This window comes from Camelina sativa, chromosome 6 (assembly GCF_000633955.1).
Source record: "Camelina sativa cultivar DH55 chromosome 6, Cs, whole genome shotgun sequence".
Taxonomy (NCBI): Eukaryota; Viridiplantae; Streptophyta; class Magnoliopsida; order Brassicales; family Brassicaceae; genus Camelina; species Camelina sativa.
The window spans coordinates 24,549,936-24,574,022 of record NC_025690.1 but is presented as its reverse complement, the minus strand read 5'-3'; the positions used below and the strand labels follow the sequence as shown (position 1 = coordinate 24,574,022).

General features: G+C 36.1%; 5 protein-coding genes and 2 long non-coding RNA genes across 12 annotated transcripts in view; 2 read left to right on the top strand and 5 right to left on the bottom strand.

Annotated features, from left to right (window-relative positions):
• The window catches only part of LOC104793410 (lysine-specific demethylase JMJ25-like), a gene marked incomplete in the record, with an annotated part of 6,378 nt that extends 683 nt beyond the window's left edge, over window positions 1–5,695 (top strand). Inside the window, 15 exon segments of the mRNA XM_019226851.1 lie at window positions 4–111; window positions 261–360; window positions 457–595; window positions 723–786; window positions 892–1,642; window positions 1,738–2,067; window positions 3,593–3,895; window positions 4,022–4,094; window positions 4,198–4,283; window positions 4,418–4,537; window positions 4,636–4,694; window positions 4,799–4,906; window positions 4,987–5,079; window positions 5,179–5,256; window positions 5,362–5,695. Of these exon segments, the coding sequence (XP_019082396.1) occupies window positions 4–111; window positions 261–360; window positions 457–595; window positions 723–786; window positions 892–1,642; window positions 1,738–2,067; window positions 3,593–3,895; window positions 4,022–4,094; window positions 4,198–4,283; window positions 4,418–4,537; window positions 4,636–4,694; window positions 4,799–4,906; window positions 4,987–5,079; window positions 5,179–5,256; window positions 5,362–5,488 (2,539 nt within the window).
• LOC104793411 (acyl carrier protein 1, mitochondrial-like) lies at window positions 5,823–6,927 on the bottom strand. The gene is made up of 2 exons (XM_010519763.2): window positions 6,667–6,927; window positions 5,823–6,209 (listed from the first exon to the last, which is right to left on the bottom strand). Exons 1-2 carry the CDS (start codon window positions 6,856–6,858, stop codon window positions 6,033–6,035), a joined length of 369 nt encoding a protein of 122 aa, XP_010518065.1. The 5' UTR covers window positions 6,859–6,927; the 3' UTR covers window positions 5,823–6,032.
• Window positions 7,121–9,726, top strand: LOC104793408 (ras-related protein RABH1b). Its single transcript, XM_010519761.2, has 6 exons — window positions 7,121–7,404; window positions 8,068–8,138; window positions 8,240–8,328; window positions 8,513–8,624; window positions 8,968–9,058; window positions 9,283–9,726. Exons 1-6 carry the CDS (start codon window positions 7,288–7,290, stop codon window positions 9,427–9,429), a joined length of 627 nt encoding a protein of 208 aa, XP_010518063.1. The 5' UTR covers window positions 7,121–7,287; the 3' UTR covers window positions 9,430–9,726.
• LOC104793407 lies at window positions 11,469–12,680 on the bottom strand. The gene has a single exon (XM_010519760.2). The coding sequence runs from the start codon at window positions 12,573–12,575 to the stop codon at window positions 11,664–11,666; it is 912 nt and encodes a 303-aa protein (XP_010518062.1). The 5' UTR covers window positions 12,576–12,680; the 3' UTR covers window positions 11,469–11,663.
• On the bottom strand, window positions 16,380–17,466 carry LOC104793406 (F-box/kelch-repeat protein At3g06570). The gene has a single exon (XM_019226850.1). It carries the CDS (start codon window positions 17,162–17,164, stop codon window positions 16,505–16,507), a length of 660 nt encoding a protein of 219 aa, XP_019082395.1. The 5' UTR covers window positions 17,165–17,466; the 3' UTR covers window positions 16,380–16,504.
• On the bottom strand, window positions 17,762–21,030 carry LOC109125286. Of its 6 annotated transcripts, XR_002032454.1 has the most exons (10): window positions 20,865–21,030; window positions 20,551–20,623; window positions 20,402–20,458; window positions 20,220–20,297; window positions 19,759–19,919; window positions 19,404–19,590; window positions 19,212–19,293; window positions 19,019–19,107; window positions 18,639–18,930; window positions 18,259–18,538 (listed from the first exon to the last, which is right to left on the bottom strand). It is a non-coding gene; the product is annotated as an uncharacterized LOC109125286 (long non-coding RNA). The 6 variants fall into 6 exon arrangements; XR_002032456.1 differs by lacking the exon at window positions 18,259–18,538 and adding an exon at window positions 17,762–18,155 and having other exon boundaries at window positions 20,402–20,623; XR_002032453.1 differs by having other exon boundaries at window positions 20,402–20,623.
• On the bottom strand, window positions 22,653–23,436 carry LOC109125287. The gene is made up of 3 exons (XR_002032459.1): window positions 23,271–23,436; window positions 22,808–23,029; window positions 22,653–22,703 (listed from the first exon to the last, which is right to left on the bottom strand). It is a non-coding gene; the product is annotated as an uncharacterized LOC109125287 (long non-coding RNA).

Sequence of the window (24,087 nt, the reverse complement as noted above, 5' to 3'; positions counted from 1 at the left end):
AAGTGCAGAGTCCAATATGTGTCATCAATGTCAAAGGAATGATAAAGGGTACGTTGTGCGCTGTCAGAACTGCAAGACGAAACGTTTTTGTCTCCCCTGCTTGAAAACTTGGTATGTCATATGTTTGCTCTTCTTTTCATCATAACATTTTTAGCAATTTATTTTTGGATTCCTGTTGAATCAGTGGTTATAAATTTCATCTATTTACAAACAGAACGCCCATTTCCTTTATTGTGGTCTTCTTGTGTTGGATTATTCAGGTACCCCAACATACCACAAGATGATGTTGCCACTAAATGCCCATTCTGCTGTGGTATTTGCTGTTGCAGACGATGTTTGCGTCTTGATAATAAGATACACGTAACTTTTTTTCTCGTCTCTTGCTTGCTTGATGATGTTTTTCTATGCTTTTTTTCTGAGCTCCTTAGCATGATTGATTACTTGAATGCCATGTAGGGCATAAATCCGAATCTCGAGGTCAGCAAGGACGCCAAGATTCAATGCTCTAAATATATTTTGCGATGGCTTCTCCCACATATGAAGGAATTAGTTGATGAACAACTTGCTGAGATGGAAATTGAGGCCAAGATATCAGGTACTTTCCATGCTTATTGTGTTTCTACTTGTTGAAAGTAATGATTTTTTTTTCTATGTTAGAAGCTGGAAGCTGATTACCTTCAAGGATTAAGAATATATCTTAATATTGTTTAATTTTTACACAGGACTGGAGTTTGAAGAGGTGAGGCCCCTAGACGCTGAATCTTTCCCTGATGAAAGACTATACTGGTATATTACCCTGATATTTTTGTTTCAATAAATTTGACAAGTTCGTATCTCATGATGCTGTTGGTAACTTGATTCGTTTTTTGTTTTAACTCCTTGGGATTACAGTGATATCTGCAAGACTTCGATCTTTGATCTCCATAGGAGTTGCTCGGCCTGTCCTTGTGATATCTGCCTTACATGTTGCCTTGAGATCCGCAATGGAAAGGCTGAGGCATGTCAGGAGGATGTGTCCTGGAATTATGTTAACCGAGGTTTAGAGTATGAACATGGAGACGAAGGCAAAGTTATTGATCAGCCGGATGATGATGATAATCCTAATGAGAAGCCAGATGATAAGCCGGTTTGCAAAGACCATATGAATGACCCATCTTTGTGGAAAGCAAATGAAGCTGGAATCATTATTTGTCATTGTGGTGCTGAGGGTTTAAAGTTGAAACGCCTACTTCCTGATGGTTGGGTATCTGATTTGTTAAAGAAAGTAGAAAAACTTGCTGATGCCAGCGGCGAGCTTTTGGATTTACCTGAAACTGTTTTGGAGCAATGCCCTTGTTATAAGTCTAATGGTCATATTGACATGGACAATGGTGGTAAACTGTTAAAGGCTGCTTGTCGAGAAGGTTCGGAAGACAATTATCTGTATTGTCCAAGCGGAAGAGATGTTCAACAAGATGACTCGAAGCATTTTCAACATCATTGGGTAAAAGGTGAGCCTGTGATTGTGAGGAATGTGCTTGAGGCTACATCTGGTTTTAGCTGGGAACCAATGGTAACGTATCGTGCCTGCCGTCAAATACGCAGCACCAATCATGAAACACTTCTAGATGTTCTTTCTACTGATTGTCTGGACTTCTGTGAGGTCAGTTTTTCCTCAATGAAATATGTGTTCGGTCCATATCTTTTCGTAACTTCTTATAATGCTCATCTGTATCTAATGACTTTTAACGGATGCAGGTAAAGACTAATCTTCGCGACTTCTTTACCGGATACATTAAGGGCCGATATGATCGAATGGGTTGGCCACAAGTTTGGAAACTGAAAGATTGGCCTCCATCTAAGGCCTTCGAAGAAAACTTGCCACGTCATGCGATGGAGTTCTTATGCAGTTTGCCTTTGAAGCAGTACACTCACCCTGATAATGGACCATTGAATCTGGCTGTCAAACTGCCTAAAAATTGCTTGAAGCCAGACATGGGGCCAAAGACATATATTGCTTATGGATTTGAGCAAGAGTTTGGCCGTGGAGATTCTGTTACTAAGCTCCATTGCGACATGTCTGATGCGGTTAGTACCCTTTACGTTTTTCTCTTTTCTCGTGTTCATTTCCATTTCATTGTTATATATACTTGTGTCAATTCTTTTGGTAGTTTCCCTTTCATAATGATTTCAGAACCTTCTAAAACAACAGAATCAGATAACAGTAAAATCTTTAAGTATATCAGTTCCACTTAGTTTTTCTTAAAATTAAATATAGGATTAGTTGTCTCTTCTTCATTTACTGGAGAACTTCATTTAAATAGGCTTTAGTCTATCAACAAAACTCTTCAAAAGTCCAAATTGAGCTGTCTGAGGGTTAATTACTTTTTTCCTTATGGGCCCACAACCATTTTTTTTTCCTTTATGGAAACTTTTTTTTTAATCAACCGGAATTTACTATGGTAAATCCAAAATTCTGCTCTACCGAAGATAAGAACGGCCTTTGCTAGAAGATTGAAAAGACAGATTTATGTCAACATTGCTTTTGCTAATTCGAATTGAAGGGTGATATAAAATCGGTCTATTTCCGACATCATAAACCAGAAGAAAATTTGTTTGTTACATGTTCGCGCTGTGGGTAATCCTTACCGTTGAAGTAGAAAGACCAACATCAATCTTGTTGGGGTTTGTGAGTAATTCAATCACTCAAATTCTAATTCCACTACCTTTTTTCCAAAGCTAAGAAATTCTCAATTTGATAGGGGATGCAATAAAAATGTTAAGAACCTTGAAGAGTACAATGCCAAATTGTAACAATTTTGTCTTCCTACTGGTAAGCATGCAATCATCTTATATAAAAGGGATTGTTAAAGGTTATACTCATCAAAAGAGTATGCCCTGTTCTTTTATTAAACGCTGCGACAGCGACATAATGAAACAGCGTGTCAAGAGATGTAGCAGCTGTGTTAAATGACACTTTGAAAATAAAAATTACAGATGACAACCATTGAGTCCCTACGGCATCACATTAATGGCTGAAAATATTAGTGACTTTCAATCTTCATTAGTGTTTATTATGTGTGACACTTCTCCTCACTACTTGAATTTGGGTTCCTATTTATAAGGAACCAAACAAACTGAGTTTCTATGTATGCAATGAAAAATGCAAGCATGGTTTGGATAGGATTTTTTTTTACCTCTGTTTTTTTTTTTCATTTTAAGAATGAAATTATCTACTGACTAGTTCCGGGTTCGAGTCCCGAGCAACCTACTATGGATCATATTCATATCATTTAGAAAAAATATTCCTAGAGCAATTCTATATTCTAGGTAGGTGGATTAGCTTCTAATTTATTTAATAAATAAAAAAATTTTATGAATATATAAATTAAAAGTTAAATTCAATTCGGTCAAAAATTAATTTTAATAATAATTTCTCTCTCTCCGATATATACTTCATATCATATGCTGCTTTTTTTAGTGGTATAAAGCAGCACGTTGTCATATATACATTATTTTAATAATAATTTCTCTCTCTCCCTCTCTCCCTCTCTCCGAGTCTTATCTAATTCTTTTCAATCCTATTTTATATCCGTGTGTTGGTTATTTTCAGGTGAATGTATTGACGCACATATCTGAAGTGGCCATTAAAGTGGAAAACCAATCTGGAATTGAAGAACTGAAAAAGAAGCATGCTGAACAAGATCTCAAAGAGCTGTATAGCTCTGTAGCTAGCTATAACAAGGAGGAAATGATAAAGATTCTTGTCAAGTCTAAACAAGAAGCCGAAAATGTTGAATCTGATGATGGAGCTCTCTGGGACATTTTCCGTAGAGAAGACATTCCCAAACTAGAAAGTTACCTTCTGAAACATTACCAGGAGTTTAGACATTTCTACTGCTGCCCTTTGCCCCAGGTACACTACTATATTTTGCATTTTTCATGTCGTTCTTTCTTCAATAACATATAGTATGTAGTGTCTCTTTGTGTCCATTCTCTCCTCCACAGATATTTGTATGCTCATCCACCTTCTTTTTTTCAGGTTTCTCATCCGATACACGACCAGACCATCTATCTAACACGATATCATATCAAGAAGCTGAAAGAAGAATATGGTATGCTGAATTCTTACTAATAATCAAGCACATTTTCCATCTTAAATTTCCACATTATCTTGACAGTTCTCTAGTCATATATCTTTGGGGCTGTATTCTGTAGGTATTGAACCATGGACCTTTAATCAGAAGCTTGGAGATGCTGTCTTAATACCTGTCGGGTGCCCGCATCAAGTCAGAAATTTGAAGGTGATTTTTTTTTATTTTACTAGCTTAATTAGGATACAGTGGATTTGAGAGCAACTGTGCTTTTTTTGTTTTGTTTCGGAGCATAAGTAAGGTTCATCAGTTGATCATTGTACTATTTCTCTTGTGTCTTGCAGTCCTGCACAAAGGTAGCGCTTGACTTTGTCTCACCTGAAAATATCAGCGAGTGTTTACGCTTGACAAAACAGTTTCGTCTACTTCCACCTAATCATTTTGCAAAAGAAGACAAGTTGGAGGTATTTTTTTGTCTTAATTCCTGGTTGTTTTTGGAGCAAAGTTTCCAACTCGTCTGTAAATGTCATTGTTTTCAGTTTCCCGTGTTTTGCTTGAACAGGTTAAGAAGATGATAATCCATGCAGTCGATAAGTCTCTCAGGGACTTAAGTGGACAGGAGTGAGTTTTTTTTACTTCTCTTCTCACTACCTATCTCAATCATATCAGTCAAATTGGTTTCTTTTTGTTTTAAGATTGAGTCTTTTTGTGTTGTGTTGGTTCAGGTATCCAGAACCCGAAGAGAAGAAAACATTTAAGGGAGGGAAAAGTAAGGCAAAGGGGGGAGCCAAGGGAGGTGTTAAGGCTGCCAAAAAGTTACCTCGAAGTGAAAGGTGAGCGTATATAGCTCTCGTCTCACTACTTCTAAGAAAACATTAGTAAACAGAGTTTCTCTGCTTTTGTGTTGGTTCAGGTCTTTGGAAGCTGAAGTGGAGAAAAAAGCTGAAGAGGAGAAATCAAAAGGGATAGTCGATAAGACTCTCGAAGACTTACCTTCAAGTGAAAAGTGAGTCTTTTACTTCTCTTCTTACTCTTAAAAAAAAACATCAGTAAACTAGGTTTCTTTTTTGTCTAAACTGAGTTTTTTGTGTGTGTGTTGGTTCAGGTCTTGGGAGGAGAAATCAAAGGGGATAGTGAATCCAATCGATAAGGCTTTAGAAAACTTGCCTCCAACTGAAAAGAAGTAAGCGTGTTTACTTGTCTTCTCACTACCTAAAAAGCATTAGTGAAACTGAGTGTTTACTTGTCGTCTAAAGCTGAAGTTTCTTTTCTTTTGTATCTGTTTCAGGTTTCAAGAAGCCGAAGGGGTGAAAAGAGACAAGATAGTAAAGACATACGAGCGGAGGAGAAAGCGGACAGGTGAAGAAATCAACGCAAAGACATTATTAGCAAATTTACAAGCGGAGAAGATGTAGGAGTAGTGGTAGTAGTCTTTTGTTGTAGCTTTAGCCAACTCACTAAGTTAAACAGAGCACCAATGGAGTGAGTGAGTGTGAGAAGATACTTGCCGTTAGTTACTTCTAATCCAACTTTTTGGCATATTTTGTATTATCTCCTTAATCTACTCTGATTCTATGACGTAACAGTTACCTTATTTTCTCGAGATAATTGCTGGAGTTAATCAAAATAATAAATCACCGACTTGAAAATTTTGAACCGAAATTTAGAAAAACTAATTAAAATACAATTGTTTATGTTCGTTCAGAGAAGTCAATCCTAAACTGGATTTATTTATTGAAATCTATAGAGTAGACTTGAAGAGAAGTTGTATTAACCTCGAGAAAGAGTGTCAACTTTCACAAGATTCAAGCAAAAAAGGGGTTTTTCAAAGAAACTGAAACTGTTAAAAAGAGTCAATAACAACAATGCTCTCAAAACAGAAGTGAATTTATTTGCAAATCCCATTCTCAAGAGAGAAGAAACAAAATGAGAAACCATGAGGAGAGAGCACCACAGGATTTAGCTAGACATTGGGTGATTGTAAACGTATTCAATGGCGAGAGTGCAAGAATCGATCTTGTCAGCTTCTTTGTCTGGGATTTCCAGCTTGAACTCCTCTTCAATAGCCATCACTATCTCCACTGTGTCCAAACTATCTAACCCCAGATCGTTTTGGAAATGTACCTCAGGAGTCACCTGCAGTTTGTTATCATAAAATTCATCAACGAAATAACCCAACCTCAACAACTCTTAGAGAGAGAACTGAAAGATTTGTATGTCTTCAAACAAAAAGGATTCATCAAATGTCAAATCCATTAGATCATCAACCAAATTAATGGAAACAACAACAACAACAAAAATCTGAAGCTGTCGCTTCTGACAATAAGCTAAACTTACCAGACCATTAAGAATCAGTTAGCCTTAAATTTTCAAACAACACCTAAAGCAACATATTTTCAGATACCATTTGGTGTATATTCCCACTAGATCAATACGAAATCAACCAAAAGCTACAACATTGACAAAGATTGAATATTTCAGTAATGAGGAAAAAAAGAAAAACAAAGATAGGAACCACGATTCGATCCCCATACATTGCAGGTCTAAGCCGAAATCTTAACATTTAGCTAAAATATATGAAGATCGAGCTGACCTTAGAGGGATCGACTTTGGGGAAGCTCTTGACGACATCAAGAACTCTATCAACGACCGCTTCTCTGCTGAGATGATCATCGTTCGAAGAAAAAGACCGGATCGAACCAAGGAACCCAATTTGAGACTGATTCATTCCTAGGGTTTGAACCGGAACCCTCAGCTGACGAAGAACTGCATTTCTCAGTGCCATTTTCGTCTCTTCTTCGAGCTCGAGATTTAGGGATTTGATGAGACCACAGAGGTGAAGAAAGGTCCAAGGTTCTTCAGGTCATAGAGAGAAGACACGTGTGTCACGTGCCCGCTTACTACTATAAGGCTAGGCCAAATCCTTACGTGGGCTTATACATGGAGCCCATAATGTATTAAATTTTCTGTAATTTGCAATCCTCTAAGTTTCTTATATGTTGTAATTTATCTCAAATAGTTTATAATTTCACAGAAAGGACCCAATCTCGAATAAACCAGCAACTTGGTAATATCAAACTCAAACTACTACAGTTTATTTGCAATTCCATAGCGACGGGATCTCTCCGGTAAATATCGGAAACTAGTATTCTCAAGCGAGCGAGATCTCGACGTTTCTCAGATCCGTTCCGGCGAGTTAGATCTTTGAGGAATCATGGCTCCGGTCTCGGCGCTCGCCAAGTATAAACTGGTGTTTTTGGGAGATCAATCCGTCGGCAAAACCAGTATCATCACTCGATTCATGTACGACAAGTTCGACAATACTTACCAGGTAATATGATTTCCATTGTTCAAATCTAGTTGTGATCTCCACGATGCACGACGTTGGCTTGTGCCGATTTAAGTCGGGGACGCCCCAGGGTTTGATGGATTTTGAGATCCGTTCTTCATGGACGGGAATCGTGTTTTTCAGTTCCTAGTTCTAAATCATTCTCTTGATCTGGCGTTTGATTCTACGTAGTTGTGTGTGTGTGATCTGATTTGTAGACCGTGTTTAGTCAATCAGTAGAACGTAAAATCACCTTGAATGATCATCGTTTTTGTAATCGCTCGCTTTGTTCAGTGCCAGAGTTTTAAATCGTTCTCTTGATCTAGCGTTCGATTCCACGTTGTTGTGTGTGATCTGATTTGTAGACCGTCGTGTTTAATCAATGTATAGAACGTAACCATCAGCTTCAATGATCATCGTTTGTGAATTTTGGCTTTTGTAATCGCTCACTTTGTTCAGTGTCATAGAAGATCCAAGTAACATATGAGGATGCTTCCTTGATCTTTGTTATCATTATTTATTTACTCGAATTTGTTCTCAATTGCTGAATAAAATTATGTGGTCTTGATCTGTAAATATGATAATGACGTTTGAGCTCCTGCTAGTAAGTGAACTGTAGTTGCTTATAATCATTATACTCACTGTTCTTTGTTTCATAATCCTCAGGCCACAATTGGTATTGATTTTCTATCAAAGACAATGTACCTTGAAGATCGAACGGTCAGACTTCAGCTATGGTAATATCTTGAGCCTCTTTTGGTTTTCGAACGCTGAAGAATATAATTGCAGATTGATCATGATTTGGTTATTAACATTAAGAGACGAAAACATATGACAGGGATACAGCAGGGCAAGAGCGATTCAGGAGTCTTATTCCGAGCTATATCAGGGATTCGTCTGTTGCTGTTATTGTGTATGATGTTGCAAGTATGCGTCTCTTCACCCTTTCTCTGCTTTCTCTCAAACAACATGAATATTTTTCCCATATCTGACATGTTGTGGCTGTGATATTCAGTAATCTTATGAGTTCATGCATTTTGATTTCTTCTCTTTCTTGATCCATCGTGCGTTGTGTAACTCGATATTTATTTGGTTTTCCACTGTTATATAGGCAGGCAATCCTTTCTAAACACTACTAAGTGGATCGATGAGGTTAGGACAGAGCGTGGTAGTGATGTGATAGTAGTGCTTGTGGGAAACAAAACTGACCTTGTGGAAAAAAGGTAATAGTGATCCACTATCTCTTCTTTAACATGTTTATTTTCAAACTTTGCTATGCAAATCACTATTCAATAGCAGTTGGACTAAAAATTTGGTAGCCCTCCTTTCCCGGTCTGGTTTTGTAAGTATGTTTCCGATACAAATGAGTTTCTTTTTGGATTAAACCGCTTCTTATTTTCTGGTGGTATTGAGTATGTTCCAAACGACCCTACAAGATAATAAATGGAAAATCATTTGGTGCTCAACTGCATAGGGTTTCTTTATAGTCAACACGCTTTGACACTTGATGGTGCCTACTATTTGTTCTGTCAATGGGTCTTTAGTAATAAATTGTTTGTTTCTCAGGCAAGTGTCAATAGAGGAAGCAGAAGCCAAGGCTCGTGAACTTAATGTAATGTTTATCGAAACCAGTGCCAAAGCAGGCTTCAACATCAAGGTAACAAAGTTTTTCTCTTCGCCTATTTCTGAGGGCTTCTTGAACAACAAAAGATTGTTGATTAACCTAGACTTTTATACCCACCTGCTAGTTGTTATATCTTTCTATCCGTATGGATCTCTCGCTGATACTGTCGCTGAATAATTACTACAAATCCATAACGCTATCAATCCGCGCAAATCCTGTTTTTGTTCTAATGTTTTAAACCCTTTTTCCATTGATAGGCTCTCTTCCGCAAGATAGCAGCAGCTTTGCCCGGAATGGAAACATTGTCTTCGACAAAGCAAGAAGATATGGTTGATGTCAATCTCAAGTCTTCCAATGCAAATGCATCTATGTCTCAGCAGCAATCAGGAGGATGCTCTTGTTAAAATTGGCAACAGCAACAACAAATCGATAGAGAACTATAAGACAAACAAAAAAAAAAGTCCCTCCAGCCTTCGCATTATCCAATCCGTTATTGTAAAATTTTTGCCTGCTTATTCGACTTTTTTTTTTTTTTACTTTCATCAGGTTGTTTTAAGAAAGACTTTGATTTAGCTATGGTTTGTCCCTAACTCTGATCTTTTGTGGTCTTTTGGAGCTTCAAATGCTCTCTGCTTCGGTACTTTTGTTTACTATTGTCTCAGAACTATGATTTGTCAGTCTATGAATTTTAGTTACATAAACACACTCTTCTCGTTTCTTCCTTCCATGTGAAGACAGTTGAAGAGAGAAGAATGATGCATAATAGAATTGTTTTTATGTTTGACCCATATCATAAAGAAACAGAGAATTAATTTCGTACACATGTTCGTTAGGTCAGATCACTTAAATGAGCTAATTAAATTCAAAGTCTCACTGTTCCCAGGTATTTTTCTCCAGTTCCACCTTGAACCTTGTTTAAAGAAAACCTAAACGAAAAAAACTTATTTTATCTTGGTGAAAAGCTCTGATGGGGATTAATGCAGTAATGCGTATACATTATTACTCAGCGATGATCTCATTCTTACGGTGGGATAGTGCTGCATTAGTAGATATTAGCGTTAAATAACTATGAATTCGGCTAGTTATTGCAAAAACAACAACTAACATTTACAAGTTGACGGGACGTACTTCCTCAAGTGATTAGGAAAAGCTATAATTCTTTATAATGTCAATACTTAATTATGACGCATACATTTCGAAAGATAGATAGAAACTTGTAGTAGGAGTGGCTTTCTTTTCAACGCACCTGAAAAGTATTTTCATATGTTCGAACCGTCCAACTAAATAAGTTATTCGAAACTTTTGTTAGAGTTGTTTCTTAAATGACATTCATAATCAAGTAATCATCCATAAAATTCCTCATACATAGTACCAAAGACAACTGATAGCTTGAATTTAGTCTATTGTACCAACTAATAACTAGAAATGAATTATAAAGGGCACTTTGTGTGCTTTATTTGAATTTTCCCACTCTCAGCAAACAACACATAATTCGCAATAATGACAATAATTAAAGAAGAGACCATCTAAAAAAAAAAAAGAGAAAACAGAATGAGTAAGTTGAAATCAATGAAGATGGTATGTAGGTGAGAGGAGAAGGTAGAGCCACGAAAGAAGACTACAACTATTTCTCAACAAAGCCAAGCCAAGCCACCACACGTTCATTAAATGCCAACTTCCCTTTTATGACCGTTAATGCTCTCTGTCCTGTAAGATTAGACGATGAAATATCAAATTACAATTCAGCCCATCCATAGAATGATCGTATTTGCATTGCTCCTCAGTCCTCCTCACTCACGGCTAAGGACCCATCGAATTTAAAATTTGGACCCACTTCGTATATTATGTATTAAAAACTCCTTTTAGTCTTTACCCTTTTAAACCTTTGAAACTCCTCCTCTTTACTTACGACGGTACTACTTGGAAGATCTTACCAAAAGTCGTCGAAACTGATCGAAACTGAGACCTATGTTATTATTGGACCTATATGCCCGTTTTTTCCCCTAGCTTTCTCTATTAGGTTTTGATGTGTCTAGTTAATTAAGTGAGACTAGTAAATTGGGAATTTGTGAGATTTTTGGTTTAAATTTTTGACTTTGCCATGTCTAATGTCTAAAGAGAAGTGTTGTCAGAATTTTGTTTTTCTAGATTAAGGGAAACACAAGGGTATGTCACATTTATTACCATTGACACTTATTTTTTTTTTCTTCTTCTAGATTTGAAAACTTCAAAAGAACTGAAAATATATTACAATTCTGACATGAAACTAGTCATAGTTTTTTTCTTCTTTTATTATCTGTCATTTGTACACCCAAAAAAAAGTCATTTAAAAAAAAAAAAAAAACAGAGGCACATTAGACCAAGACGACATTGTTCTTCTAATCTCTCCTAATTATTTTTTTAAAAAAAAAAAGAGAAAAACGAATAAATCTTCCTTTTAATATACACAATCAGAAAACATTATTATTATATATAACCAAAAATGGTAGTTTCATTTTTTTTTTTCTGCTGTTGTTGGTATAGTAAAGTGCACCATACATTATATATAAGTATGAATCTTGTGAGGGGTATTTAAGGTAATTTCACAAAAGAACGGTCAGATTTTAATCCCAACCAAACGAAAAAAAAGAAGAGAGAATCAACGGCGGTGATCAAGTCTTCCTAAATCAACAAGCTTCTTAGACCGGTTACCACAAAAAGACGCCGCCGTCGAAAGGTGAGGATTCGCCGGTGATTCGGAATAACCAAAATCCGGCAGAAATCTTCCTCTCCAGTTAGATGGTTTAGCTCTCACTAACGGACTCAAACAAAAAGCCATCCCTGAAACGCTTCTACCAAACCCAACCTTTCTCCTCCCCGGAGTTCCCATCGCCGGCGTTCTTCTTAACCTCCCTGGTGATTCCTCAACTGAGTCGTCGTTCGTCGTTGATTCTCCCGCCGGCGACATTCCTCTGCAGTATCTCTGTCTAGGTCGATTTTGATGATGATGATCGGACTCTGCAGCGATCAAATCCTCGATGTAGCAGGTCGTTGTGTTTGACTGTTGCTTCTTCGATCGAACTGAGAGAACCTTAGAGAGCCATGACCTTGACGTCGATGTTGACGACTGAGAAAAGACAGTGGACGCGTCGTCGCATGAATCACGACGCGAATCGTAAACGTCAGATCTCGTCGGTCTGAAGAAGCTTGAGAAACGAGATAAACCGCTTTTTTTGTTCTTCTTAAATGATGATGATACGAAGACTTTTTCCGATGAGGTTGAACCTCTTCCTCCTCCGCCTTCCAATACTTGCGGCGTTGAGAAGAATCTGTTGTTATTAGAAGAAGATACTGCTACAGAGTCTACTCCGGCGTCTGATTTTCTCGGAGCAACGTAAGGAGAAACAGAACGAGGGAAAAGCAGAGGAGGGGGTGGAGAGATACGAGAATGATGATCGTCGGTTTGAGAGGCGGCGGTTGAGACGGCGAGAGAGAAGAGACGTTCGCGGAGACAAGAAGCACAAACGCCTATACTGCTACTGAAATCTACTGTATGTCTCTTACACCTCATCGGAGACCCAACCAAAAAAAAACAAAAAAACAAAAAAAAAGGTTCGATTTTTTTGAGAAGTAGAAGAAGAAGAAGAAGATCTGATAAATAAAAAAGATTAATTTGTCTTCTTCTTTGAGAGAGAGAGAGAGAGAGAGAGAGAGAGAGAGAGAGAGAGAGAGAAAGGATCTTCTTCTTCTTCTTTGTCTTCTTCTCTGAGATTTTCTCTCTTTTGGAGAGAGAAAGGATCTTCTAAATGAGAGAGAAGACAATCGCCAGAGTAAATGAAGTTTTTCTGATTTCTTTCTTTTTTTAAGAAGAAGAAATTTTTTCAGGTAATAAAGTCTTGACACGTTAACCATTGTTTTTTGCTAATAAAGATGATTATACATTTTATACTTATGGTTAAAGATAAATTATGTATACTCTTTTTTTTTTTTTTTTTTTAAATATAATTAACGTCACTATAGTATAGAGTAGTATTCTTTATGGGTGTGCTTTGTAAGTGGGAGGATGAACATTTCAATTGTTTTCATCATAATTCCATATTGTCGTTGACATTGCTTTGCCAAAACAAACATCACTTCATCACCAAAACGGGTGTTATATATAATGTAATGATTAGTTATTACTTTCATATCAATTGGGTTTATGTGTAATCATTACTTTAAAATATATGTACAACTACCTTGTTAAACAAAACTAAACGTCCTCTTAATTTGACTCACTAAAAGTCTAAAACCATATTTATAAAAACTAAAACGTATTTACTTAAAGACATCGTATGTCAACGTTATATATTTACCAACAACAATTTTCATTCGGAAAACTACCAAATTAAAGGTCTTTGGTTGTTTCCTTTTTGTTTTTGATTTGCATAAATTAAAGGACACGTTTAAATATTGGATATATATATATATTCTTATAATTGTTAAGTGTATGACTAATTTTTGTTATCAGTCTATATATATATATGTGCGTTAATACATATCTTGAAATAGTTAATGATATCATTTTGTATATGAACATGATCGGGAATTCAAAGATACGGTACGAATCCAATTCAAGATATATATGGAAAAGTAATCCCACTTTCTCTTACTACTAATCATTTAAATTTACAATCATGAAAATAATTTGTTAGTGGGAGAGATATTGGGAGGACGAACAAGTAAAAACAAAGATATCAACTTCATCCCCCGATCAAATGTAAAAGGGAAACGAGGCATGTGACGGCAATGGGAGCTCGTGGATGGTGGAAGCCTACAAGTGTTTGGTGATATACTAGACGTCGTCGTTTTCCCTCTAATCCCACACACACACGCTTGTTCGTCCGTTTCTTCTTGGGTTAGTAGCACGTGCCCTCCCCTACCCTATTATTGGGCTTTTATAATGGGCTCAACATCATGTTGACGCCACCATTATTTGCTTACGGGTCTTAACTCTTAGGGAATGTATTCAAAATAGAATTTTTGAGGATTTTGGAGAATTTATGAATTTTTGGATTTTAGGAGATTTTCCGTAAGTTTTTAAGGTATTTTGGTAGATTTGTTATTATTTTCCATTTTAAAAAAAAAAAATTTATGATTTGATGAGATTTGGTGAGACTTTAATGGGTTTTTAAGAAGATTGTCAAGTCCATAAACGAGAATATAACATAGCAAAAAGATTTTTGGCAGTTTAATCTGAATAGTATAAACTCAAAGATTTAAATTGAAAGGTACAAACAACTTGTATTCAGGCAATTTGATTGACTCCATCCACTAAGAGCCGCAATAACAACTTGTGTTCAGGCTCAGACCATTGTTTATATTGACCTTTAGCTTTCACATCTTCTATATCTCCCATTGTAGCTTGGAAACTAAAGTCATACAAAAGAAACAAAAAAAATTGTAAGCAACCATTAACTACGTACAAACGTTAATTACAAAGTGGTGAATGAATTTGGTCACGTTACTGTTTTCTCACACCAAAACAGAGCAACACTCCACCGTGAATGAATTTGGTCACAATCACTATTACCTCTGTACAACGAGAGAGAAGAAGAGATATATAAGATAGAGGGAGAGAGCCCAAAATTTGTTTTTATAGCAAAATCATAATTTGTTTTTTTTTTAAACCAATCCTACAAAACCATTCTCCAAGGTGGGATTTTCAAAATAAGATTTTTCTTACAAAAATGTATCCAAAGTCTCTCACAATCACTATTATGTTTTTCTAAAAAAAAAAAGAATTTGGTTTTGAATATTAGGGGATTTGTTATGATTTTTGCAAATTGTTAATTGAATAACAGTGGATTGTGAGTGATTTTGAATGAGTTTTAACAAATGTCATATTCAATAACAATGGATTTGAGATGAGATTTTAAAATCACTAGTTGAATAACATTGGATTTTACAAAAATAACAAATCCTCCAAAATCATGTTTTGAATACACCCCTCTTATAAACTGTTTTAGTACGAGTTACTCTGCAATGAATTCAACCTTTAGGTAATGGTGAACCACCTATATATATATTTTAGCTAACCGTTCTTGACATCCAGGTTTATGGTTCTGCTGAATCAGACATTGACGCTCTCTGCATTGGTGCTTTCTTCTTGAGGGATATTGATGAGACAAGTTGGAAAAGCTTGTCTGGAGTTCCCGCAAATAAATGCATACAGCTTGGATTAGTGCCTTCCTTAGAGGTAGCAGAGAGATTCTTGATTCCTCCAGCATTACTGCTATAGACCATGTCAACTTCTGTTTCATTTGACAAAGGTTAAAAGTCTTACTTTCTCAGTGTTCCATCTGACCAAGTAATGGTTTTCTGTAGTGTTATATATATCCTGTTTGGTTATGCCTTTTTTAAGTCTTTGGATCTTCCCTGAGGTTTATGTGCATTGGATTTTACCCGAGAAATGAGGTATTCCGAGTCCCTTTATGATGTTCTTGGTCTTATCTCACACACTTACTGTGACCAATTTCAGGATTAATCGAAACCCAACTTCAGTTGGAAGAATTTGTTTTGAGCCCTATCCATATGCAAACACATACACTTGGTTCACCAAGATAAACCTTCAGCTGCTAATCAGTAAGATCTCAGTAATTGGGTTAAGTCACGTTTCCCGTTGTCTTATGCTCAAGGTACGGCACTTGCATCTTTGGTTCAACTCTTCCAGTCTGATATATCTTACAAACACTCTCTGCCTTGTTCTGTGGTCTGTCTCATAGTATTATGGCCTTTGCTTTATTCCACATGTTATTTGAAAATCTCTCATCTCATATAATCTTTAATGCAGATAGAGGAAGTCTATGGCATTTGCGATCCAAACCCAACACAGTATGTCGAAACCTATGCAAAGCAGCCAAACATTGTGCTTTACTGGGGATGTTTCAGACATTGAATATGTGCAGACAAACTTTCTTAACAGTGGAAGCTTCCAGGGACCAGTTGGTAGGATCCATTTATCGGTTGTGAAAGCATCCCAGCTGCCTTTGGAATGGTGATTGTGCTAGCAACAACAGAAGCAAGAAGGTTACAAGGACTTGTTGGAGAATCAGAATCCCGGAAGATAAGCAGCATTGGAAGAATGTATCGGTTTACTCAAAGCATATGCCCGGTTATGTGGTTGGGATATAAGAAGATGGATAACAAAGAGGCTGAGGGTAAAATGTTAGGTTGTGTAATGATGGTTTTGCCTTTCTGTTGGCCGATAAGTGTGTGCCTGTGAGAAACTACTGTGGTTTGATTTTTTCACTTGCTAATTTGTAAATGTCTCCTGACCAAATCTAGTTGTTATATTTTCTCAGTTAGTTTCCTTTTGACATGAAAAGATTAGAAGTGAAACAAGAGACAAAGTCATTCTTCTTCACACAGTTGCATACACCAAAAGAACACAGACAACCCCAACAAAAACAAACAACTTTACCAGAAGAAGAAAAAGAAGAGACATGATGTTCATACTCATCAAAGAGTAGCAGCAAGAGCCTTGACTAGATTAGAATCTTTAGGGACAGTAAGCACATGATCAAGCGACTCAACGATCCCCCAAATTTCACAACTAGTGCGTTTATCAAGCGCAATCACGGCACACCAAATCATCTTCTTGTCATCGCAATCATCATCATCATCATCATCATCATCATCACAAGGAAAATTCTGAGCCCAGAAAGCAGCAATCTTTCCACGGAAATTAGCCAACCTAATCTGATGACAACTATAACTGAAAAATCCTTGTGGCAAACCCATGAAGTTTCTCCAAGTGGCTGACTGAGTGTCATACCATCTAAGAAATCCCAAGAAAGCAGAGCACAAAACATTATCGATCTCGCAATAAGCATTTTGACTCATAAAAGCACCCATCACCCGATCAGCCTGTTCCCATCTAGCTTCCTTGGGATTGTAAGCCATACATCTACTAGTCCAAGGCACCACGTGCAACTTCCCGTCAACAAATTCGCTGTTGCCGGCCGAAAAAACGCCTTTATCCTCGCTGTAGTTGGCCGGTAGAGTATGCCAAGTTTGTGTTTTTGTGTCCAACACCTTAAAGAAGGCTTTAAACAAGGCTTCTCCGGTGGAAATAAAATGTTCTTCTTCTTCTTCGTACCTTCCTACTACATATATCATTCCATCACGGGCACTAGCGGAAACTGAGCTTAGCTCCACGCCCAAGTTCGGAGCTTTGCTCCACGTGTGAGTCCTGCAATCCAGAATCGAGACGCTAGAGAGGGCTGGGGGATCTTCGTATCTGGAACCGCCTATGTTGTAGATCTCAGAACCGACCGTGACGAGATTCCAAAAATTCCCAGGAGGAGAATCTGAAATTGGGACTCTAGACAAAAGGTAGCCACTTGGCTTCTTCTCCTCCTCCTCCTCCTCCTCCTCCTCCTCATCATCATCATCATCATCATCATCATCATCATCATCATCATCATCATCATCATCATCATCATCATCATCATCATCATCATCATCATCATCATCATCATCATCATCATCATCATCATCATCATCATCATCATCATCATCATCATCATCATCATCATCATCATCATCATCATCATCATCATCATCATCATCATCATCATCATCATCATCATCATCATCATCATCATCATCATCATCATCATCATCATCATCATCATCATCATCATCATCATCATCATCATCATCATCATCATCATCATCATCATCATCATCATCATCATCATCATCATCATCATCATCATCATCATCATCATCATCATCATCATCATCATCATCATCATCATCATCATCATCATCATCATCATCATCATCGCTGGTTAGGGTTTGATCAGGTTTCCGGCTGAGGGTGAACCAGTGATAATCAGGATCGTCCTCTATGCACACATAGAGACAACACTCGGTGTGGCCGGAGAGAGATCGGGCCTTGTAAAGCTCCGGTGAAACTAGGAGAGATCTAAATCTCTTGGATACGAGGGAGAGAGTCGGATAGTACTCTCTTGGCACGCGTGCGACGATGCTCAATACTAAGTCATGCGTAAGAGACTCAAACGTAGTAATCGATCGTGATCTCTTTTTCCCCGGCGGCGGCGACGACGACATCGTAGATCCTCTCTGTTTCTTCTATGGTACACTGCGAGAGTTACAGTATATATCACACTCCCAAGTCACGTGATTATTTTTATATTGGGTTCATTCATTATTCGATAAAATTACTAATGTGTATACAAAAATTGTGAATGGGAAACTTCTTCATTTTATTAATGTCGTCAACTCCTACTTGTATATACTATATTTGTATTGATTTCAGACGAATATAATATTATGTATACGAAATTACGAAGTGAAGTTGGGGTTGGGAAGTGGTACAATTGCAAACAATTCAGATTAAGAGAGGGAGAGAGATGTGTTTAGAGGTTGAAGATGGCAGCACCACTTGAAGGCTTTTTTTAGCTCCATATCTTCTTCCTTCACAACTCCTTTCTCTACTCTCTTCTCGTGTAGTATTTCTTTCTACTGTAAATGGGAATACCACAATTCCATTCTTTTTACTCCCAAAAACATGACTCAATAACATTAGTATCCTAAAACCGTAAGGAAGCTTTTTATTTATTACCTTAACCAAGGCCACTGCGCCACCTCCCCCATCCAGCTCCAGTTAATCTTGCTCCCAAGTGCTCCTGGGAGATATAAAATGTGTGACATACCTGAGCCATATATGAAACTGGGAGATATATGTCTTCAGTGTTATCTTCCCAAGCCACCTGGAAGTTCATGATCAGATTTTTTTTGGAAAAATCGTAACAAGAGGACGAATATCACTATTGACTGAGAGACTGTTCATGAGACAGATATAAACACTGTAGCCGCGGAAAGACTGAGTGATGTTCCGGAGACAGATATAAACACTGAAAGAAAAGCAAAACAAAGAATACATGTTAGGACTGGTTCTTGGATGAATCTGATGTGTAGAGATTTGCAAGTAAAGTGGAATACGTTATAGGAATCCAAGAGGTGTAAGGATGATATCTGTTGCAAGTTAGCTTGTCCAGCTTGTATATGTACTCGTACCAAAAATATCCCACCTAAAAGTTTCATAATAAAAATGATAGATTAGCTGGAAGAAAACAGTACGTAAGGCTCTTTCACCTAGAAGAAAGGGAAATGATGACTTGTTAATTTGTTATACCGTTATTGCTATAAGTGCCACAGTTGTTTTGATTAGCCATCCTGAACTTCATCTCAGCTTCCTCCAGTATCCAACTTTCAACCTATAAGATACATAATCAAGGAAATGAAGGACGAAAAATGGCAAGTCTTTATCACTAAACTACCCATTTGTGAACAGACTTGATGTGAAATTCTAGTATTGGGAACTTACATTTGGGTGGTAGTATGCATATAGCATCCCTATTATCCATATGTACCGATCAAGGCCGGGAGGACATAGCTACCTGTGCAAACCTTGGAAGGCTAAAGTCATAATAATAAAAATTCCCAAATCCAGTCATCCATACGTAGCAAGCAATGAAGACACGGATTGGCATTATAGTATTCAAAAAGAGGACCTACAACACAAAAAATAAAAATAAAACAATGATGCGGTAACAGCAAATGAAAAGGCAGATTAAAAAATGAACACTAGATACTTGTCTACAAATTTTCCTAGCAGATGCATTAACAGGCATGAGCCAAACTGAAGGGCAAGTCACTAACATAAAAGTTAAACGACAAACCTGCATCCAGCCTTTCCACTCCTCGGTTTGATGCCTTTTTTCAAGTACATGATGGCTTTTCCGGTGAATGCTGATTTATCATTCTGAATCGTGAAGGAAGTCAACGCTGAAACGATGATGAGAAGGAAGTATAGGAACAGAAAGAGATCCCGGTTTTAACTCTGTGTTAAAAGATTAAAAAAAAATGAAAGCTAGTCAGATTCGTAGAAGCACGGACAAGAATGAACCGACACAAGCAGCATAATCATCATGACATATCAAATTTATTATCTTTCTTTTTTTAGTCGCATCAAATTTGACAATCCTATGAGGGTCTATTCTTTCCATGTAACATTTAAGACCAACCTTAGTTATAAGAAACAAGTGTATATAAGATGTTGCTGGACAATGTTAAAGACTCTGTAACTAGCTAGATAAACCTTTCTCAGAATCTACTAAGCAAAAAAAAAAATCATCAACACCTTCTTTGATGAATTGAAGATATCCGTGCGGTCACATATGTAAAAAGTATACCATAAGTGCCGCAAGCAAACTCAATTCTGCATACAAAACAAGATAATTTAGATAAAGTGGGAGTCGTGAAGATAATGGACCTTTCAACAAACAAAGCATTACTGTGTAGCAAACGGAACCCAGTACTCACATTGCTCTTAACGTCATTCTGATCTCAACCAAGAAGGACTCATCCAAGAGGACAAACCTGCATAGAACCCGGCATAGACCCAAGTGACAAAATCAAAAGCAAAAAGTTCATTATCACTTAAAAAAAAAAACGTTTGTATCCAGGCATACGCTTTGTGTTTAGCAGCATAGTGGAGATACTCGGGAGTATAGCCAAAGGCACAATCCAGAGCACCACCGACATCTGCAATTTCCAAAACAAATCACTCTCTCAGTATAAAAGAATTCACTACCAAACAAACTCAGAAGAAGAACCTTAGTTCTTAGAGAAGAAGTAGGATCTATAATCAAACAAATGAAAAAAAAAAATCTGAGAAGAACCCCCGGTTAAGTTGAATCAACATAAACCAGTTACTTTCATCTATACTCTCTAATAACAACAACAACAACAACAACAACAAAATAGCTCATAAATAAAGACGTACCAGCCCAGGTGTAACAGGGCTTGAACTTTGCCAGCAATTAGCCAGATCTGGTAGATCTCGCCTGATAAATCGAACAAGAGAAACAAAATTTAGCGTATATAAAAGTTAGCTCTGGCACTATTGCTTAGTATCGAAGATAGGAGAAGAAGACAGTATGGTGGTTTGCTTTAATTTGCGTAACGATTATTTGGGTCGATACCTTTAAACCGTTGAGTCTTCTATTGCTACCGGTCCACTGCAATCAAGCATGACGAATCCTTTTAAAACTAATTTTAAACTACTTTTTTAAAACTTTTTAACATTTAAAAGTTTTTTTGCATATATATTTTTAAAAACTAAATATCACCAAAATATTATAATTAGACAAAATATTTTTATTTAAAATACGTAGATTGACAAATCAAACTTGAAATTTGTTAAAAGTCTTACAGTCCAATCACAAATCTTAAATGTCTTTAAAATGATTTTTTTTTCTAATTAAAAAATTAGGTGAATTAAAACGGTTTACTTAAAATTTGTGTGATGGTTTAAATATGACTCAAAAGCTAAGATGTAATTTCTTATATTGACATTTTAATTATACTACAGTAGAACCTCTATAAATTAATATTTGGTAAATTAATAACTTTTATAAATTAATAAATTTCTCTGGTTCCAAATTGAGACTAGTGTAATTTTGGACATTATTCAATAATATAATAAAATAATATTTTTTTAAAAAAATCATTTGTAAATATATGGTCCATCAATAATATAAATTAATAATTATATAGAATTATCTAAATATATGTATATCTCGACACATTAATTTTTATTAGAGTTCATTTTTGATATTTTTACTTTATAAAAATCTTTGAGTGCTATCGTCAAAACATGATAATTGTTATTTTCATTGTAATTGATTTTATAAAAATATTAGTTATAACCATTAAATCTTATTTTTAATGTTTTTTTACTAAATTAGGAAAGTCTCTCTATAAATTAATAATTATTAATTTATTGAGAAATTAAAACCTCTATAAATTAATAGATTTTTCTGGTCTCATTATTATTAATTTATAGAGTTTTACTGTATTTTGGTTTGAATAAAAATCATTTAAAATTAAAGAGTAGAATGAAACGTTTATAGATGGTAGAATATCTAATTATATTAAATGGTTTTTAGTCAATTTTCAAAGATTACTTATATAAACAATATAATACTAATAAATAAATAAATGGATAATGACAAATAATAATAATAATTAATAAATTTGGATTTGGTTTTGGTTAATCATATTGAAAACGCCCGCTCTCTGTTTTCTCGTGTCTCTCTCCGGTCCATCTGCGTTCGTCTCAAAGTCCTTTGCATTCTTCTCCTCCGGCTGTTGATATTTGAATCTCTCGGCGACAATGGAGAGTTTGATCCTGTTGATTAATGAGATACAGAGAGCATGCACTGCACTCGGCGATTATGGCGGCGGTAATAACGCTCTCACTTCTCTCTGGGAAGCTCTTCCTACCGTCGCCGTCGTCGGTGGTCAGGTTTCATTCTCTCATCAGATTACTCTCTCACTTAGCGTTCTTCTCTTAATTAAAGCTTCTTGCTTTTTAAGGTTTCTCTTCTTCTTCTTATGCATGAGTGTAGAGTTCTGGGAAATCTTCGGTTCTAGAGAGCATTGTTGGGAGAGACTTTCTTCCTAGAGGATCCGGTTTGTGGATCCAAAACCAAAACTTTTCGATCCCTTTTTTTTTTTTAATCATCTGTGATTTGAAGTATTGATTGTTATATTTTGGATTTGTTGTAGNGCGGTCACATATGTAAAAAGTATACCATAAGTGCCGCAAGCAAACTCAATTCTGCATACAAAACAAGATAATTTAGATAAAGTGGGAGTCGTGAAGATAATGGACCTTTCAACAAACAAAGCATTACTGTGTAGCAAACGGAACCCAGTACTCACATTGCTCTTAACGTCATTCTGATCTCAACCAAGAAGGACTCATCCAAGAGGACAAACCTGCATAGAACCCGGCATAGACCCAAGTGACAAAATCAAAAGCAAAAAGTTCATTATCACTTAAAAAAAAAAACGTTTGTATCCAGGCATACGCTTTGTGTTTAGCAGCATAGTGGAGATACTCGGGAGTATAGCCAAAGGCACAATCCAGAGCACCACCGACATCTGCAATTTCCAAAACAAATCACTCTCTCAGTATAAAAGAATTCACTACCAAACAAACTCAGAAGAAGAACCTTAGTTCTTAGAGAAGAAGTAGGATCTATAATCAAACAAATGAAAAAAAAAAATCTGAGAAGAACCCCCGGTTAAGTTGAATCAACATAAACCAGTTACTTTCATCTATACTCTCTAATAACAACAACAACAACAACAACAACAAAATAGCTCATAAATAAAGACGTACCAGCCCAGGTGTAACAGGGCTTGAACTTTGCCAGCAATTAGCCAGATCTGGTAGATCTCGCCTGATAAATCGAACAAGAGAAACAAAATTTAGCGTATATAAAAGTTAGCTCTGGCACTATTGCTTAGTATCGAAGATAGGAGAAGAAGACAGTATGGTGGTTTGCTTTAATTTGCGTAACGATTATTTGGGTCGATACCTTTAAACCGTTGAGTCTTCTATTGCTACCGGTCCACTGCAATCAAGCATGACGAATCCTTTTAAAACTAATTTTAAACTACTTTTTTAAAACTTTTTAACATTTAAAAGTTTTTTTGCATATATATTTTTAAAAACTAAATATCACCAAAATATTATAATTAGACAAAATATTTTTATTTAAAATACGTAGATTGACAAATCAAACTTGAAATTTGTTAAAAGTCTTACAGTCCAATCACAAATCTTAAATGTCTTTAAAATGATTTTTTTTTCTAATTAAAAAATTAGGTGAATTAAAACGGTTTACTTAAAATTTGTGTGATGGTTTAAATATGACTCAAAAGCTAAGATGTAATTTCTTATATTGACATTTTAATTATACTACAGTAGAACCTCTATAAATTAATATTTGGTAAATTAATAACTTTTATAAATTAATAAATTTCTCTGGTTCCAAATTGAGACTAGTGTAATTTTGGACATTATTCAATAATATAATAAAATAATATTTTTTTAAAAAAATCATTTGTAAATATATGGTCCATCAATAATATAAATTAATAATTATATAGAATTATCTAAATATATGTATATCTCGACACATTAATTTTTATTA

Bases quoted from the DNA above. Each gene is read 5' to 3' on its own strand.
- LOC104793411 (XM_010519763.2), bottom strand. From the start codon at position 6,858: ATGGCACTGAGAAATGCAGTTCTTCGTCAGCTGAGGGTTCCGGTTCAA. The intron at 6,210-6,666 runs GTCAGCTCGATC...AACAAACTGCAG, and splicing joins CCAAAGTCGATCCCTCTAAG to GTGACTCCTGAGGTACATTT.
- LOC104793408 (XM_010519761.2), top strand. From the start codon at position 7,288: ATGGCTCCGGTCTCGGCGCTCGCCAAGTATAAACTGGTGTTTTTGGGA. The intron at 7,405-8,067 runs GTAATATGATTT...CATAATCCTCAG, and splicing joins AGTTCGACAATACTTACCAG to GCCACAATTGGTATTGATTT. The intron at 8,139-8,239 runs GTAATATCTTGA...AACATATGACAG, and splicing joins ACGGTCAGACTTCAGCTATG to GGATACAGCAGGGCAAGAGC.
- LOC104793407 (XM_010519760.2), bottom strand. From the start codon at position 12,575: ATGAGGTGTAAGAGACATACAGTAGATTTCAGTAGCAGTATAGGCGTT.
- LOC104793406 (XM_019226850.1), bottom strand. From the start codon at position 17,164: ATGATATATGTAGTAGGAAGGTACGAAGAAGAAGAAGAACATTTTATT.